Source organism: Poecile atricapillus, chromosome 3, assembly GCF_030490865.1.
Source record: "Poecile atricapillus isolate bPoeAtr1 chromosome 3, bPoeAtr1.hap1, whole genome shotgun sequence".
Classification (NCBI taxonomy): Eukaryota; Metazoa; Chordata; class Aves; order Passeriformes; family Paridae; genus Poecile; species Poecile atricapillus.
This window is the reverse complement of record NC_081251.1, coordinates 97,917,946-97,936,071: the sequence shown is the minus strand read 5'-3', so window position 1 is coordinate 97,936,071 and position 18,126 is coordinate 97,917,946. Positions and strand designations below refer to the sequence as shown.

At 36.1% G+C, this 18,126-nt stretch overlaps 1 protein-coding gene across 4 annotated transcripts in view; it reads left to right on the top strand.

Annotated features, from left to right (window-relative positions):
- Positions 1–18,126, top strand: part of RAB3GAP2 (RAB3 GTPase activating non-catalytic protein subunit 2) — a 42,285-nt gene that overhangs the window by 1,219 nt on the left and 22,940 nt on the right. Inside the window, exons 2-9 of one of the 4 annotated variants that reach the window (XM_058836150.1) lie at positions 7,657–7,721; positions 10,957–11,080; positions 12,618–12,699; positions 14,652–14,699; positions 14,801–14,876; positions 15,022–15,123; positions 16,191–16,290; positions 17,917–18,015. In XM_058836150.1, the coding sequence (XP_058692133.1) occupies positions 7,657–7,721; positions 10,957–11,080; positions 12,618–12,699; positions 14,652–14,699; positions 14,801–14,876; positions 15,022–15,123; positions 16,191–16,290; positions 17,917–18,015 (696 nt within the window). Of the gene's footprint in view, positions 1–7,653; positions 7,722–10,956; positions 11,081–12,617; positions 12,700–14,651; positions 14,700–14,800; positions 14,877–15,021; positions 15,167–16,190; positions 16,291–17,916; positions 18,016–18,126 lie in introns of those variants that run through there. The other 3 variants (XM_058836151.1, XM_058836149.1, XM_058836152.1) reach the window with 3 other exon arrangements.

The window sequence follows — 18,126 nt, the reverse complement described above, 5'->3', positions numbered from 1 at the left end:
AATATACAATATAAATCCATTCCCTTTTTAAAACCATTGGTCCTTGTCCTGTTAAAAATATGACACAACTATTGTTAAAAACGTTTAAAAGTACGTTATATATTCAGCTAGTTAATTTTGCCACAAAAACTTCTGTGTGCAAAACTTTTGGTAGAAAAGTTTTCTGCTGCTGCTTGTTCTGTAACTCTAATAGGTTTTGAAAAAGACGTAACAAGATCCACATGGCTTTTCTTTGGCATCTTCTGTATCTAAAGGAGGGATTCTGGAGGGAGACGGCTTCTGTTAGTATCTCTTGAATTCTGAAGATAGAAGTGAAGGATTGAAATGTGTTTGTTTGTGTTTCTAAAAGTAGGTGTTGAAAGAAATGAAAATATTTTTTTCTAATTTGATGGTACATGAGAGGTGTTTGTGTAAAATAACTTGAATATTTTATTGGAGTGGATTTATCAAATGGCAGCCATAAAGAGAAAATATTTAGTATGTTGTAAAACTACCAAAATAATAGAAGGAGAGAAGATGCATATTCCAAAATGTGCTGCTGTTCCATTTTAATGAGTGGGCTGTCTTCTGGACTATTTTTATATTTGCTTATTCAGTCATTGAGGCAGAAGCAAGTGTTTGTCAAAATAATGCTCATTTAGATTCATTGAAATTTTTTGGATTTGTGCCTGTAATTTTTTTCTACCACAGCTGTTTTCATGGTTCAGGATAAATAAGTATAAATGAGTTCCCAAAGTGGTTTAGTGAGAGTTCCCAAAGTGGTTTAGACATAAGATTGTAACTTAGTGATTTTGAAGCCGAAATTCTTGGTGCATTTGTGTTTGACAAAGGAGAAGTTTTGCTATGACTTGTGGAGGTATCTTAAATTAGAAGTAAATTGTGCTTTTTATCAGGGAATGCTTTGCTAAAAACTCTTCTGTTGTAAAATGTACTGTTTTAAAACAGCAGTTTAATAAGGTTGCATCTTTACTTAGATTTTACTCTGTTTTAATATTTTTACTCTGTAAGGAAAAAAAAGGGTTTTTTTACTAATAAGTTCAACAGAGAAGATGTTAATTTACTCTCAAATCAAACTTTAATGCTAAACTTAAACTGTCTTAATTTTTATGCAGACAGTTATATAAATAGCAGCAAACACATATCAAAACTCTTAAGTATTTTTTTTTTAACATGAGGATAAAAACCTTTAATTTACTTTCTTTTTTTAAAGCTATGCTTCATTTGTCTGAAAACTCTTGCTAGTATTAAAAGATTGTAGTTTAAAATGATGGCTATCTTGAGGAAATAAGTATTAAATATTTTCATTTAACAAAGCACATTTGAGTTAACTAATTATTTTAGTCATAACTTAATGTTTAGTAGAATTTTCAAGAATTTCTGTCGGGTTTTGGATAACAAAGGCTTTTGGCAAGGTGCCTCTGGCATCTTCGATGTGTGGGGTTTAGGATTTTTAGTGGAGGATATAGGCCCTGTCTTCTTTGTTTCCTTGTTATAGAGCAAAGAAGTTTTTAGTGCTATTTAACTTTGGCCATATTTTAAATCTAACAGAACTAACCAAAATATTTTCTGTGAGTGTATTTGCTGCAATAAAATCTAGCGTTATTATTGTAAAAGCATTTTTGAAGTAATGTTTTAAATGAAGAGAATTTGCATGCTTGAGAAAATGCAAGCAGTATACATTTCTAAATCACAATGTGATACTATTGCTTTAATCCAGCTTTGAAGTTAGTTGTCTTTGAGTAAAAAAACTGTAGCTTGTCACCTTGTATTTAAAATAGTATATTTTGTTTATATAAAAGTTAATCTAGGTTGTCAATTTCAAATTGAACTTGAAAAGGCTTAGCAAAGTGTTGCATATATTAAAAATACAGGTGTAGGTAAATTAAAAAAAAAAAAAGTCTGGATTTTTATTCCAAGCGGACTTGATTTTTTTTTTTTCCCCTTTCGTTGTACAGGTAAACATTTAAACACATTCAGCAGTAGAACAAGATAAAGGAAAGCATCATATCAACTACAACTTCACTTAAGTTTTTCCTGTAGCCCAACAGGTTGTCTTGTTTGTGCAAAGGATGCACTTGTCTGGTAAACGGGGGAGGAAGAGAAGGCTGTCCTCCTCTGAGCCTTGTGTGAAGTCACTTCTGCATGAGCCTGTTTCCTGCTGGCTTAGTCAACACTGGAAGGAAGGGTTCATGTGCTTCGTGTTTGTGTTGTGCAATCATCTGTTAAAATTGCCACTGATGCCATGCTGGAATAATTTAAGATATGTTCATAGACTGCTTGAGCTGACCATTGATCTGCCGTGAAGCAAAATACAGCCACTTTTTATTGTCCGTATTGGAATAGAATAACAGGTGTAGGGTTGGATCTTGGCTCATGTGCTTTAAGTAAATTAACCTGGTATTACTGAGTGAGCTGGTTAAAGATGCTTCATATGGAGTTGCTATATCTTTATTCTTAGGAGAAAAAAAAAAAGCCTTGAGTGCCTTTTCATATTTTAAGGAGGAAAACTTAAGCATGAGAATTTTAGAGTCTTGGGGAAAAACGATGCTGCTAATGAGGCACAGATCCTCTGTGGAGCCTGAGCCTAGTGGTGTCTAAGTGGCTCTGAAAACTGCTGTTCTAACTGTGCAAATACTGGGAATAGGAAGTGTTTGCATCACATTTAATTTGACATCTTGCTGTGTTGAAGAGGTTGTGGGCTGCTGTTGGCTGGATCAGAAAACAGCTGTAACAGTTAACTCTCATATAAAGCTGTCTAAAATAAAGGCATGCATATGAAGTAAAAAAATCCATCTTATTTGCTATATGTGATAAAGCTTTGCAAGCATGACAGAATTTTAGCATTCAGAAATTAATTAATGGATGTTTACCTTAGCAGAAAGTAGGGCAAGATAGATAACATTTCCTACAACCTTTATAAATTGAAGAATTTAACTGCAATTTATTTAGAGCAAGGTGTGTTTCTGTTCTTCTAGTACACTCAAAACAGAGCTTGAACTGTGTTTTAAAACATTTTATAGGTTTGATGACAGCAATTCAGTGGTATAGCCAGGTAGGACTTCTGCTAGATAAACTGGGGGGGTGTTAAGGTGAAACAAAAAAATAAGTACTTTCTTGATGTGCAGATATTTTTAGTTCCCAGGTGTGTTCATCTCCTGTTACCTAAATGAATTTAATAAGGAAAAAAGCCAACAAACCCAAACTTGACCTTCAGAGTTCACAATCAATGATATCTCCAGTTATGATAGTGAGTTTGTTCTTATTCAGGGGAAGAAAAAAATTGATCCCCTGACCTGAGGACTTCCTCAGAGTTATGAGGTATCACTTTACTGCTTCTTTTTGCAGTAAAAGTGGTAGCTTAAGCCTGTCAGAGAAACTCCTTTCCAAAATCCCACCCTGTTACATTAACAGCAGCCTGAAAAGTTCTCCATCTTATTTCCTCTAAACAGCATCTTTGGACTTGTACACTTTGCTTTATTTGGATCGGCTGATTTAGTTCAGAAATACAGAGGGCCAGGCTTTTTATTTCAGAGTGGTCAACAAGATTACAAAGAAAAAAATACATTACAAAATAAAATTCTAGATTGCTTTTAGCATTAGGGTTGTTAACTGCTTCTGTATCAATCTTATTGAATCAGTTATATTCTTATTGAATATTCTTCTGACAAGCTCTTTTTCATTGCCTCTTTAATCAGATCCTCTCTTTCCAGATTGTAGTATTTATGTTTAGTATCCCTTTCTTTCAGTTTTCCTGTAAAGTGTCATTAAAATACGCGCTCTGCCTGAATTGGGTTACATCTGTAGCAGTTAATACACTTCAGATATGGGGAAGAGTAAATGACACGCTCTCAGCATACGTGACAGAATGCTGTCAGAATACTTCATCCAAATTTTCTTCTCACCTGAGTTTTGTTGCTGCTTCAACACCTCCTTTACATCATAGCCTTCATTCTTTCTTGCTCTAATTTATGGCTTCACTTGCATCTGAGGAAAACTATGGAATACTATGTTTTGCATGTGATTGTTTCATTTTTTTCCTATGGCCTTTGTTTTTTTTTTTTTTCCTCTGGTATTTCAAATTTTGGTTTTGGGGTTAAGTTATAATTGTAGGCCATGGAACTTTGCACTATTAATTTAAAAAAAAATCTATGTAGTACCTGGATTATTTTAAATTTGGTTATCTTTTAGTTTGTCAAAAGCAATTGTGACCTCCTTAAGGGAGAAAAAATGCTCAAGTGGTTATTTTTGTGATTAGGAGACTAACTTAGTTGTGCTTTAGGTTTTTTTTCCCCCCACTAAAGGATGCCTGAAGTGAGAAGAGAGAGCAAATATAAAAATAGCCTCAAGAGAGGCTTCCTAGTAGTGTTGGCAAACTAGCCTTATATATTTGTCAGTCCTCATGTTGGAGGAGCTTTGGGAATAAATGCCCTATGATTCCTGAACAACAAGAAGATTCTAAGCTATTTCTAAAATTCCTTGGCCTGGAGAGATTATTTCTTTCATAAATGTGCAGTCCAGTGGTATCAGAATTGCAGTAAACATGCATAGAAGAAAATCTACAGCTCTCACACTTAAGCAGTTGTTTTGTGCACTATTATCTAGTAATGTTTTATATTCATAAAGCATGGATGGGACTTCATTGCATCTGTCTAAGCTCATCCTTCAATAACCTCCTGCATTTGAAGATTTGGAATGTAAATGTGAGGGCAGGAAGGAAAGGCTTCAGCGGCCTGCCCCAGGTCATAGTGCTGCTCTGGAGGCAAGGGCAGTGACAATCCTCTGTGCTCAAATGTCTATTCTGTACTATGAGAAGTGAGTAAAAACATCTTTCATATTGAATTTGACCTGTTAAATGCTGGTTAGACCTCAGTGGTCTAGATCTGTTGCTATTTTTTCTCTCTTCTCTGCTCTTGTCTTTTAAACAAAACATGTTTAGAGGTAGAAATTGTTCTTGTGGGTGTTTTGTTTAATGATAACTGTGCTTAAATTAATTTTCTTATGCATTAACACCAGTGTTGCACATGTGCAGCATTTAAACCAGCTCTAAAGTTTCAAATGTGCTGATGCTATATGCTTCAAATTAAAGAATTAAGTGGTTCATGTAAATCCAGTTGATGAACTTTTATTTTTGCAATCTCCGTAGTTAAGCAAAATCTGGAATTTTGCTGCTGTTTTATCCAAGTAAGGAGAACTGTTTGAATGGAAACAGAGGTTTGTGCAGGAAAGCTTGATTTTTTTTTTATTTTTTTTTTTTTTCCTTAAGAGGTATGGAAAAAATGATCGTGTTGCTGCTGTTTAGGCTTGCTTAGGTATTAGTTACTAGTGAATTTGTTACATTCCACAGTTGCTGGTTCTGATCTGTAATGTTGCTAAAGGAAATGGTGGGGGATTTCTTAAAATCTTCATCATAACACAGCTTGGACCCTGTGGACTTGGACTCTCACTTGACCAACCTTATCAAGTTACGGTGGATGGGAAAAGCTGTGCAAGCTGGCAGCCTCCATGGAATACTTTATAATTCTTTTGCACAGGTGAATAGCTGGTGCTTTGAGTTACTTTGAGAGTGTGTCCTCTGTATGTTGTTCCAGGCGTTGTTGTCTGTTGTTTAATGCCTTGTTTCACTATTCATTGCATAGGTGAAATGTCTAAATTTATAAGAATGATGTGAATAAGAAAACAGTTTTAATTCCATTTTTTCTTAAAAAAAGAAACAATGAGTGGAAGAAAGGCAAGATGGATGCAGGCCTTGATAAATGCATATGATAGCACATCCTGGGATGATCTATCCAGTGTGGAGGATGGATATGAAAAGAGCAGGCATGTAAATGCGTGTCAGCTGGAGAAGGTGCTGGCTTTGCAGAGCAGGCCACAGTTCTAAAGGATCTCTGCAGTTTCGTCAGTGGAATGGTGACTCACCATTACATCATTTTCCCATCTTTTTTCATTTATCTAGTATCATCCCAGCATGATGACAGCTACCATGAAATTGTGGCTATTCACAGAGGCAGCAAGAATCCTCACAGCTGCAGTTTTGTACTGTGGGCGTTCAGTCTCAGAATTGAAGTGGCTGAGGTTTCTTAGGAAGGTTGGTCTGCTCTGTGCTGCAGGGAAGGCATTAGCCCCAGCTGTGTTTCTTAGGTATGGTACTGTTTCTCTCCGGACCATGGCACATGGACAGATTTCATTCCTCCATGAATTTTATAGGAAGGAGATTTTTTTTTTATCTTTTGAGATAATAAAATGCAAACAAAAGTAGATTTTTGTTAGTTATCTTAATCTGAACAATAAACATTGTTTTCTTCTTGTGGTTACTCTATTCAACAGTATGTGCCATAATTTTCCTTTATGTTTGTACACTGCAAAATTTTTGACCTCAAATACAAGATGAGACTGTGACCCATGGAAGCTTGTTGTAGTGTTGTCCGAAATAACTGTGCAGTTATATCTGCATTGATGACGATGCAGTAAAACTGTTTGACTTGCCCATTTTGCAGATGACACAGACCTTTGCATTTTACAGAGGTAAAATGGAGTGAGCATTTTGTCTTCTACATTCTCCTAAAATACCTTCTCAACAGCATTGGGGAAAAAATTATATTTTAAATGAAAATATTTTTTTTGAAGGTTTTTGTCTTCATTAGCCATACAGAAGGTTTAAAATGTAACTAAACAGAGAGATTACAGACTTCTGTTTTATTGTTCAGCCTTTCCTTGCTTGGTGGTAACAGAACTACAAGTTTTTAGACCAAATAAAATTGTTCTTGATACAAAACCTTCTTGTATGTACTGTTTGGCATAATCTTGCTTGCTTGAAACTACATTTAAACTCATTTGAGGCACAATTTTTTAACTACTTCTGAAGGTCAAATTTGCCATGACAGCAGTTAATGGAAAATCTTGAAAGAAATCCTTGGAAAACTCTTGAAGTCTTATTGATGTTACTGCTTCAGATTTCACTCTAGTACATGCTTGGATGGAAGTCAGTCCTTGGCTTTTCTACTGAATTACAACGATGTTTATTGATTTATCGAGAGTCCCAGTTGGTGGTAGTGTCGTACATCTGCTAGTACTAAACGCCTGTGGCTTTTCAATTTATATATCAAGTTCTGTATTTTTAGGTAAAAAAAGAACTTCCACATTCACTCTTACAACTAAAGAAGTAGGTCTGTCTCTACAAATCTAATCTGTTTCTCAGGTGTTTGAGGTATTTTGTGAGCTTGTGGTTACTCTGAGGTTTCTGAATGACATAATTGAAACTGATCAGTGTCTCATTAATTTTCCTCTCTGTTGTCTTGAAAAGATGTGAATGACCAAGGTCCTTGTGCTCATTTTCTCCTCAGAGGCCAAACTGTCAGCTTCTGCTTTGCTGGTGGGATCTGCATTATTCTGGGCTCAGATGCTTTGTGATCACAGATTAATTCCCATGTACTATTGTTGCCTTTTGTATGTCGGGTACATCTTCTCTTAATACTTTTCCATAGTGTTGGAAATGGAAGTAAATAAAATACAGAAAAATAAGACACTTCAGGGTTCTTTCAGTAGACCTCTTGTAGTATGTGTCATAAAAAAGTTGTAACGCATTAGTGGGGAAAGGAAAATGATAATTTTGTTGCCTATGCTATATTCCTGTGACAAGTCTTATTTCATTTAAAGCAGGTAAATCAACAAGCTGGGAAGATGGTGGCTGGGGAGCCTGGGATGATGCTGAATTACAAGGACCTGTAAGTTCGTATGTGTATATATATATATATATATCTATATCTATATGTGTATATATATGTATATTGCTAACTTCCCTATTGTAGAAGACTTTTCCACTAGTTTATGTGTGTGGTGTTTTGGTTTTTTCCTCCTATATAACTGTCACCTGGGCAAGAAAGGTCTTGACCTGTGTTTTAAATGTGATTGCTCTTTTGTCCCTTGCTCCTGTAGTTTTTTCTAAATATAACTTGGATGTTACCTATTGTGGTAATTGCTCATATTCTTATGTTCTGTAGGTCTTTTCTCACCAAAGTATACACACATCTTCCTGTGCTGCTACACCTGGGGGCATCCTTTTTGTCCTGTAGCTAGTCAGGAACAGTAGGGCGTGGCAGTGAAGTTATAATTATCATAAATTGATATAAATCAAAAAATCCTAAGTCATGAATTACTGGCATAGACATCTTCCTACGGGTCACTAGTGTTCCTTTTATGTTGTCATGTGTAGATGGTGTTACAGGAGGATTTAAACTACCTGCATGGGATGGAACAGCACCGTTGCCCTTTAAAGGAGGAAAAACATTCCTCTGCACAACTCGTTCAGCTGCGAATAGCAGAGCTGGTCTGTTAATTGTTTGTAAGGCTGAGCCTTCTAGCTGACAGCTGACTTGATGAGATGTCAATGAGGCTACTTGTAGAAATCCTTTGCACCTGAATGCATCACCTCAACAGAATCAGTTCTGAGGAATCCAGACCCTCACCTTACCAACAAACCCCTTATCTGCCATCTTTTTCTCGGTGTGTAGGAAGGATGCCCAAGTTATTGGACAGTATCTTTGTGACTATTCTGCAGAGAAACAGATTTTTCAGCTGAGGTGACAGACAAATTGAAATGAACATGGTGTCTCCCAGGGATGAATCACTGACACTGTCAGGGATGACAGGGTATAAAACCTTTTAAATAGGATGGGTATTCAGCTCCACTATAATTGTCATGAAATGAGTGTGTTTCCCAGGCCACATCTTCATTAGATGTGCTGTAATGTTTATAACTTCCTGAATGAGTGGAACAAATATTTGTTTTTCTACTTTTGTTGTAATTTGATAGAACCAGCAGGGATTTCTAAATTGAAATAGTTTAATTTTTCACTCTCTTCTTTAAAATGTCACATTTTTCTCCCAGGTGGTTTACATCCTTTTTGCATCCTCTACTTGTATGTTTTCCTCTAAAGTTTCTAGTGATTCCAGGCCAGACTTCAGAAAGGGTTTGCTGTCATACTCAGCAAAGAGGTTGTTCTGTGTAGGAGCATATAAATGCAGGAGTCTGTGTGTCTGAAGGCACAGCAAAATGAGTGCGTGAGTCAATCACAGAAGTGAGAGTTATTAGTAAAATATAACAATCAATTCCCTCGTTAAAGATTTTAACTCATTATTTGTATTATAGTGAAAAATTAATTGTTTCTTGGAATTACTTGTGCCCTGGACAAATATCTATTTCATGGAACATAGCAATTTCTGAGAAGGCATTGAAAACAAATAAAAAGTTCAGTTTTTTATAAGGTGCCCTTTTATGGATCTGATTAGTTGTTTTGTAGGGATGATGTCTTTTCTTAAATGCAGATTTTAATAATTCTGTATTTTACCCTTAAGTTTGTTTTGGCAAGTTCAGTGCTTTTCCTGTTTTAACCCTTAGCTCATTTTTGTAGCTAATATGAAATCGTCGTGTTTTATATCTTTGTATTTCAAGTTCTTTGTTCATGGTTATAGATAATTTTAAATTTTCTGCCTGAAATACTGTTGTAATTCCTTTTAATCTTCTGATAAGCCTTTAATTTCAGTTTCTTTTTCCTCAGTCTGAAAATCATGACGTTAAAAATTAGTACAGGGTTTTTCTTTGGCTTTTGCTTAAGTGTTTTTGCATGACACATTTATCTCTGTCATGAGAAATTAAAATTGTCATGAATATCTCATAACTTCATTGTCTTGTTGTGAAGTCTTGAAAAGTGCCAGTAAATAGGGGAAAATTGTTGCTAAACAATTCGGCATCCATCAACAGACAAAAATCACATGAAAATAGGTTCTTACACAAATTAGGAGATTGTTAACTACTGTTGTCCACACAATGTTTGTATTGTGCTAATATAGACTTTATCATGGGTACACTGTGTATTGCTATGTGCACAGCGACCATTTTTATGGTACAAGCTTATGCAAGGAAATAAATACAATGAATAGTTGATGAAGAGCATGATATGCAAATTCTTCCTACAGTTTAGTGCTTGTTTTTCTGCTGGGAGTAAATGGGCAGATTTTCAAGCGGATGCAACTTTACTGTAACAGAATAAATAGAATGAATCAGAAAATGATCACACTGAAGTTGTTGGGTTTTTTATTTGTGCATAGCTGCTTTGAGATGTTAGAGGATGGAGTAATATTTTTGAGTGCTAAAAGGAGGTAGGGTCGGATATGGAAGTGCAAATGGAGTCTGTGGACTAGGGAAAGTGTGTTGCTGTGATTGGATAAGAGTATGGGTCTAACTAACCAGGAATATCAACTCTGAGACTTTGCAGCAGTTCATTCCGAGGCTGTTCCTTCCTGACTTTGAACTATGATTAGCAGGAACTACTTCGTGTGTGCCACAATAAAATACTTGGCTTGTTGCCCCAAGGAAAAAAGATGTAAATTTCTCACTCTTATACATGAGGATGGTGTCGAAGTTTTTACTTACCCATCTTTATACCCTTAAACTTGGCACCACTTAGTTTGGAATTGTTTCATTGTGAAGTTACTTTGTGGAAAGGCACCTGATACTTGTTGCCAAGTGAATACCAACTTAGTTACTTTCTTCCTATGTGCTGTTATTTGCTTTACCTTGGTCAGCGTATGAGTTTGGATAAATTCTTCATTTTGAGTATGGATTGTAATGAGAATAGCTAAAGAGATTCTCTCCACTCTCTAATCAATGATTTTAAAACTTTAAATCTCATTCTCCTAGTGTCTCTTTAAATGGAGATGATTTTGAGTAGAGCTAGTGATGAGTACCTCTTTGTTTTCTGTTTTGTAAACACACAATTAGTGCAAGGCTGATGCATTTCTCAGGGCTTTTCATGCAAGTTGGAGCTGAAGTGATGTGGTCAGTAATAAAAAGTCCATTTAGCCCTGCTATGGAGGGCAAGCCAGATTGTTCTCATCAGTCTTGCAAGTTCTGCTGTGTCTAAAAAATGTTGCATACATTGACTAAAGCTTTACTTGTAGGAAGAAGAGGAATCTAATTCCAAGAACCAGCGAAATTACTGGCTTCAGGACTGTGTGTTATCCTTGTCACCAACCAATGACCTGATGGTAATAGCTAATGAACAGAAAGCAGTCTTTTTAGTGCGTAAGTATATGTTCCACTGAGTGTTTGTGCCAGGACATTTTATAGTAACTAAAACAAGATTTGTTTGCCCCACTCCCTTCTGTTTATCCCCCAAGTCATACCTTCAAGAATTTTGAAGTGTTTTGTAGTACATATCATGTGTTTTCTAGGTGCTGCTTGTCAAGTAAATTGCTTTGTCTTTACTTCTCAGCTGTGTTTTGACCTGTGGTCATAAAATGGATATGTGTTATAACTACTGTGTTTTAAAATCTCAGAGATATTGACATTATTTTTTCTCAGTAAGAAAATTAGAAGTTTTGAATTTATTTTAGCCATTAAGAAATGCTTGAACTTAGTTTTCTTTTCCCTTAAAAAATTACCTGAGCCAGTATCACTCTACGAAATGAGTATTAATGTGAATTTTTCTTGAAATTTCCCCTTTGATAGAAAATTCTTGAATAATGGGTGAATACCATCTTGAACAATGAGTGGCTTTGTATTTTACTCCAAAGTAGGGCTCTGGGAACTTTTAAAGCTTTCACTAGTAATATATGAACACTGATCAGCCAACTGCTGTTTATAGATGTGCTTTTGTTTGGGCTTCTGGTCTTTTGATGGCTGCAGTGGGTGACGTGAGGAAGACGAAGGGAAGCATCCTGATAAGGGGACTATTATGGCATTTTAAAAATCAGAGTGTTGAAACTCAGATTTGTGTAATTGGGCAGATTGTATTGAGTTGTTGTACTGCTTTGTCATTCCCTGCAAAGCTGTGTATTCCAAACCTGCTGTAGACCAGTTGGTAATTTGTCATCAAAACTGGAAAAACAGCAGTACTCCTCATAAAGTTCTTATTGGATCAAGCATAAAGAAGTGGTTTAAATCACTGCTGGAGAGCTGCCTCTGATGAACTGCACAGTGACAACTGTCCCACACTGGGCGGAAGTGTCCCTGTGCCTCAGGTTTTAGGTGTCAGACAAATGGCACACAGAACTAACTTAGTTTGGGTTATCCATTGACACCTGGAAGGTGATTCAACCATTAAGTGCCAGCCGTAACAGCACCCTGTGAATAGCAAAGTATGGTGTCTCCTAACCTTGAATTCTGATGCACTGATTAAAGATTGTCAGATTAGTGTGAGTACTTGTGTGCTTCTTGGCAGTTAAAATTAAAATTTTCTGTTCATTATAGCTCATGTTCAGTAGTATTCCCAGAAGTTTTTCCTTGGTTAATAATTATTTTCTAAGGATCCCTGTTTCCTGAATTGAGCCTTTTAAAATTTGATGGATTAATGTATAAATATTTTTAAACAAAACTAGTGACTTTAAAATTTTAGTTTTAAAATCTTGTTCCATGTAAATTTCTAAGAAAACATGTGAGTCCTTTAGAAAAGTCACTAAGAATATATTTTTATTTTTATGATCTTCAAAGTTTGTAATTGGCATTTAATCTTAGTGTGGCAGGATGTATTGTACCAAAGAGGAAAATTAGAAATAGAGCTACATTTGTGAGATGCAAAACATTGGAGTTTTATAGATGGTGTCTTTATTCTTCTTGGCAGCTAAATGGAAGCACAGTGACAAGGGAAAGGAGGAAATGCAATATGCTGTTGGCTGGAGTGGCTCTCTGAATGTTGAAGAGGGGTAGGTGTTGAAATGCAGCTGTGATTTAGATGTTATTTTCATGTTTAGCAATTAATAACCTGCTTTTTACTTGTGCTCGTTTTCCTTTCTTCTGAGTGCATTTGTGGTTTTATGTATGTTAGTGTTGGATACAAATAGATTAACATGGGTGATGAGAAACAGTATCTGCAAATCTCACTCCTGTGTATCGTGTGCTATCACAGAACAAGTTCTTACAAATGAACAAAATGGTTCTCGGCTAGTCAGTGTATTTGTGTGTAATTTAGACATGCTTTTTATAAGATCTTGTTCTAGAAGGGGGAAAAAAAAAGTATTGTTTTGAGAAATCTTTTGTAGTAAAGATGAAACTTTCTTAGGGAATGTTGCAATTGGAAATGTAGGAAGCTGTTCTAGATATACTTAATTTTCAAAACCTCATTCAAACAAGCATAAAGTTGTCTCTGATCAAAATATGGTTTCGGGCTCTGAGTCACTTGGGGACTTGGAAAATTTGCTTTGGTCATACATTTGGTATTTATACAATGTTTTTGCTTCATCTGTCTTCAAATAACCAGACAGATGCTTTTTTTGAATCTCCCATATGGAATAAGATATTGCACTTTGCTGTTACATTTGCAGCCTTAAGTTGCTGTCTGCCTTTGAATATGCTCCCTATTGCCTTCAGCCTTCTGTTTGCTGCAGGAGGTGTTGACTTCATCAGCTTTTCTGTAAAAATCATAATCCTTTTATAAAACTACTGTCGCTGTGCATTTGATACTACCCTGATATCTTTTGTTAAAAAAAAAGAGAGAAATTCTGTTTGAGATTTGTTTCGTACTACTGTTACAGCCCTGAAGGATGGTATCCTATGAAACAGGTAGCTCTGTTTAGATAGGGGCAGATTAGATTCAGATTAGAATATATTAGATTTAATATATTCAATACATTTTGATGTATTTTGGTTTTTTATTCTGTGGAGGTATTAATATGTAAATTACTGTCAGATTATAAAAATATTTGAGTGGTTTTGGTGGTTTTTAGATTTTTTTTCTTTCCCCAAAGTTGCCTTCAACTGAAAATGTTCTGTGGTGGCTAAGCTTTGCTATTGGAAGTTGAGATGTGACTGAGATATTTAATGTTTCTTTGAGGATGTAATGAAATTACAACTCCTCTCAACCTTGCATTTAGAAAGCTTTCCTTCACTAATTGTCTACCTTGCTTATTTAGTCACTCTTTGGGAAACGGAAGTGACCTGAAATGTAAATAATAAACAGTACTGCTGGCATTTATGCTTTGAGTGCTGTTTGCCATGTCATCTTGAATTCTATGCTATCTCATAAAACCTTTGTACTCCTTCTGTTTCCCCAGACAGTGTAAAACTTTGTATCATGGTAACAGTTAAATAACTTCTGATGTGAGATATTGAGGTCTGCTCATCTGCTTGCCCTTTGCATGCTTTGCCTGTCATTGAGCATGCTCAGTTATTGCATTAACTGGGAAGACCATATTGCTCTCAAATTATGAGGCGCTGAAAGGCAGTGGATGTAAAATCTACCTAATTGCGTATTTCAAAAAATTATTTTGATATGTATGGTTCAGTTGGCTCCTTAAAAAAAAAAAAAAAAAGGGTTGTTCATGGCATATCATTATAGATCAGAAGAAAATCATTTGCCTGTAGGCATCTGAAATTTAACTTGAATCTGCTGAACAGTACTGACAGAATAATCAGTCTGTGATTTATGAAAGACAGCATTAACAAGTACAAAAGGTCTGTTTGGGCATTCTTGAACTTGTAATTGAAAATGTCTTTAAAATGAAGAGACTTTTTTTGATTCTTACTGTGAATTTGATGTGCTGCATTAATAAATTATTAAATTACTAAAACTTTGAAAGTTCTGACATGTCAAGTTCTCTTGCATGCAGTAAAATTTCACAACTAGAGAAAACCACTAATTTTGTGTTTCTGTTTCTAGTGAATGTGTGAGTAGTGTATTGTGTATTCCACTGGCAAGTCAGAAGAGGTAAGGATGTATATGCATCACTAATGTCCTTACATGACACTTTTCTGTGTCTCTAGCTTAGAATGGGAGTTGTTTTTAATGAGTGTCTCTTTGTGAAACAGGAGCTCCACAGGCCGCCCTGACTGGACGTGCATCGTGGTTGGCTTCACCTCTGGCTACGTTCGGTTTTACACTGAGGTGCGTCTCTCAGCAGGGCAGGGCAAGGGAGCTCTTGGCATAAACATCTGGGTGTTTTAAACTTCCATTCTCTACAGATTGTGCTTTTTGTCTTCCCTAAGAAAATGGATGGAAATGTTAATGCTTCTTATCCTTTCTCTTCCAGAGTGGAGTACTGCTTCTTGCACAGCTTTTGAATGAAGATCCTGTCCTACAGCTAAAGTGCAGAACCTATGAAATTCCCAGGCATCCTGGTGTCACAGAACAGGTTTTGTCAGATTATTTCAAAAGCGAAGTGCCAGTGTTATGGGGTATGGAAGGGAGTCTCCTCTGTGAATCCTCTGTGTCCTTTACCAGTTTTTGATGGGATGGACGATTCCTTAGAACAAGAGACCCTTGATTTCTTGTTCTAGATCTATTCATGCCTATATAGTTTGAGGATTCAGAATGTCTTTTGGAGTTTTAGCTCTATAGATTTGTTCTATTTTTCTCTTTTTGCAAAGGAATAGTTCATTCATTTTTTGTTTATTCATTTGCGTGCAAAGAACATGATAATGCATTGATGAAGGGAGAAAATGTAACTTGACAGGTGCCAAGAGCTATTCATACTCATTCATAAGAACTTACCTTAATTATTTCACAGAGAAGATAGCTGGAAGTTAAAAGAATATTTATAGGGCTAGGAACCTACATGTCATTATGAGTATTTATTGCAGAGGAGACTCTGCAGAACTGTTTAGGAAAGAAGGCAGCTTTCCTTGCTTTTGGCTGAGTTGGCAAGCTTTATGTGAAAAATGAACAAAATCACAGAAATTTTCAAGTTTTCTTTGTAGAAATACTCGTGATTTAGTATGACATTTTTGGAATCAGTTTTGAAATACAGAAGCATGAAGGAATTTGAGTCTTGAGTTTGTATCACCAGATTAGCATTTATGTGCCCAAGTGGTAATTCAGGCAGGCATTAATCCAGTTTCAGAATTTGACTTCCTAAAACCGTGGTATTTACATTCTAGATGAACCTGTTTTTCTGTCACCTTCAAAAGCTTCTGCAACTTATGTATTTTTTTCATAAGCCTTAAGATATATTAAGCAAACAAAGAAGTTATTAAAAAAAGATAAAAATATAAAACCATATGGCTAAAATAATTTTTGGGACAGTTTAATACTGAATTTCTGTAGTTTTGCCTTAGTCTGTTGCCTGTGCTTGTTCGATATTAACTCTCTGGATATAATCCTCATCTTTGTGTAGTTAATAGTATAAAAAGCCAGAAAATAAGCTGTGCTAACAGTAGCAGTGATCTGTTTTCTGTCTCCCCCTTCTTATTTTTTCCCCAGAATGAGGAACTAAGTATCTTGTACCCAGCAGCAATTGTGACAATTGATGGCTTCAGCCTCTTCCAGTCCCTTCGTGCATGTCGCAATCAGGTAGCAAGAGGTATGTGTAAGGGGAAATGTTTATTTTTTCAATCTGTTAATAATTCTTTACTATTTAGGAAATTTACTTAGATTAAATATCAAATCAAGGTGGAATTTAGATCTCCCTTGCTTGTTCATTGATATATTGACACCTACTGCATTCAGGGATGTTTTTTCCTTTACAGAAAATGTTCTAAGAGCCCAAGTTGTCCAAGGAGTATTGACTGTCTTCTACGTGCTCCCCATAATACTGTACGCTGGTTTTGCCTGGGATAGAGTTAGTTTTTTTTGTAGTAGCTGGTATGGGGCTGTTTTGGGTTTGTGATGAAAACAACACTGATAGCATGCTAATGTTTTAGCTGCTGTGGAACAGTGTTTGCTCAGAGTTAAGGCTTTTTTTGTTTTTCACACTGCTGTGATGGTGAGCAGGCTGGGGGTTCCCAGAAATAGGGCAGGACACAGCTGGGACAGCTGACTCCAGCTGACCAAAGAGATGTCCTGTGCCATATCTTGATACTCCTGGAAATAAAAGCTGGGAAGAGAAAAGGAGGAAGGAGGAATCTTCAGAGTTGTAGCATTTGACTTCCCAAGTAGCTGTTACAAGTGATAGAGCCCTGCATTCCTGGAAGTAGCTAAATACCTGCTCACTGATGTGAAGTAGTGAAGAAAATACATTATTTTTTGTTGTTTGCATGCTGTCTTTATCTCAGCCCACAAATGTTCCCACTTTCACTCTTCTGCCTCTCTTCCCCATCCCACTAGTAGTGAGTGAGTGAGCTGCTGTGTTGTGGTCAGCTGCCCTCTGGCATTAAGCCACTGCGTACTGCTAAGGTGATTCTTAGCATGTCATTGACAGTGGAATGTTCTTCTTCCCAATAAAGACTATATGGGAAGTGGTAGTGCTGTGATGATAGCACAGGTGGTCACTGCTCTTTTTGTTGGTATCTAAAAGCTTTTCATACCTTGTTTGATTGTGCAGACTTTGGTCCTGTTCCTTTAGTACGGTGCCTGTTCATACTCTAATTTGGGAACAAGCTCAGTTTCCAAGGGGTAGAGGAGAATTATGTGACAGTACTGTGTGATAGATGGCACAAGGATGGTGTTGAGAAGGACTCAAAGCTTGTTGCAATATCTGCAGCTGGAGTGCTGTATCTTCCTTCCTTCTTGATTCTCTGTATTTGGGGTAATAGATATTTTAAAAATGTCACTTGCTGGTTTAGTCTTACCACTGTTCTTACCTCCCACTGTTACATATCTAGTGATTGTAATGACTTTGCAAGCACTTGGGTGGAAAAGTTTCCACTTAAACATGCCCAAACCACAGAAATCAATGGTAGTAGCTTCTAAAAACTGTACAGAATATTATACCGTAATAGCTAGTGAATACACTATCTACAAGTACAAAATGTATTTATGAGGGAATATCATGTGCAGCTCTATTCAGTTAATTTAAAAAAAATTCTTAATTTGATGATGGTAAATATTTCAAAAGGCCATTTTAACAGATGTTTTAATGCATGTTAACTAAAAACTAGGTTATTTTGTGGCTTCAGATTGCATCAGGTGTTTTTTTCTTTCTCTGTTATGCTATTCCTTTGTCTTTGACTCAGTATAAATTTTTTTGTGCTTTATCAACTTTTGTCAGCTGCAGCATCTGGCAATGAGAATGTTCAGCCTCCACCATTAGCTTATAAGAAATGGGGTTTGCAAGATGTGGATACGATTGTTGATCATGCTAGTATTGGTAAGCATTTCTGTTTAATTTCAAATATTTAAGAAAATGAAAGTAATGTTTTTGTGCACTTAAATTCTGGTTGAGAGGACGTACTGATACTGGTTGGATAGAATAAATAGT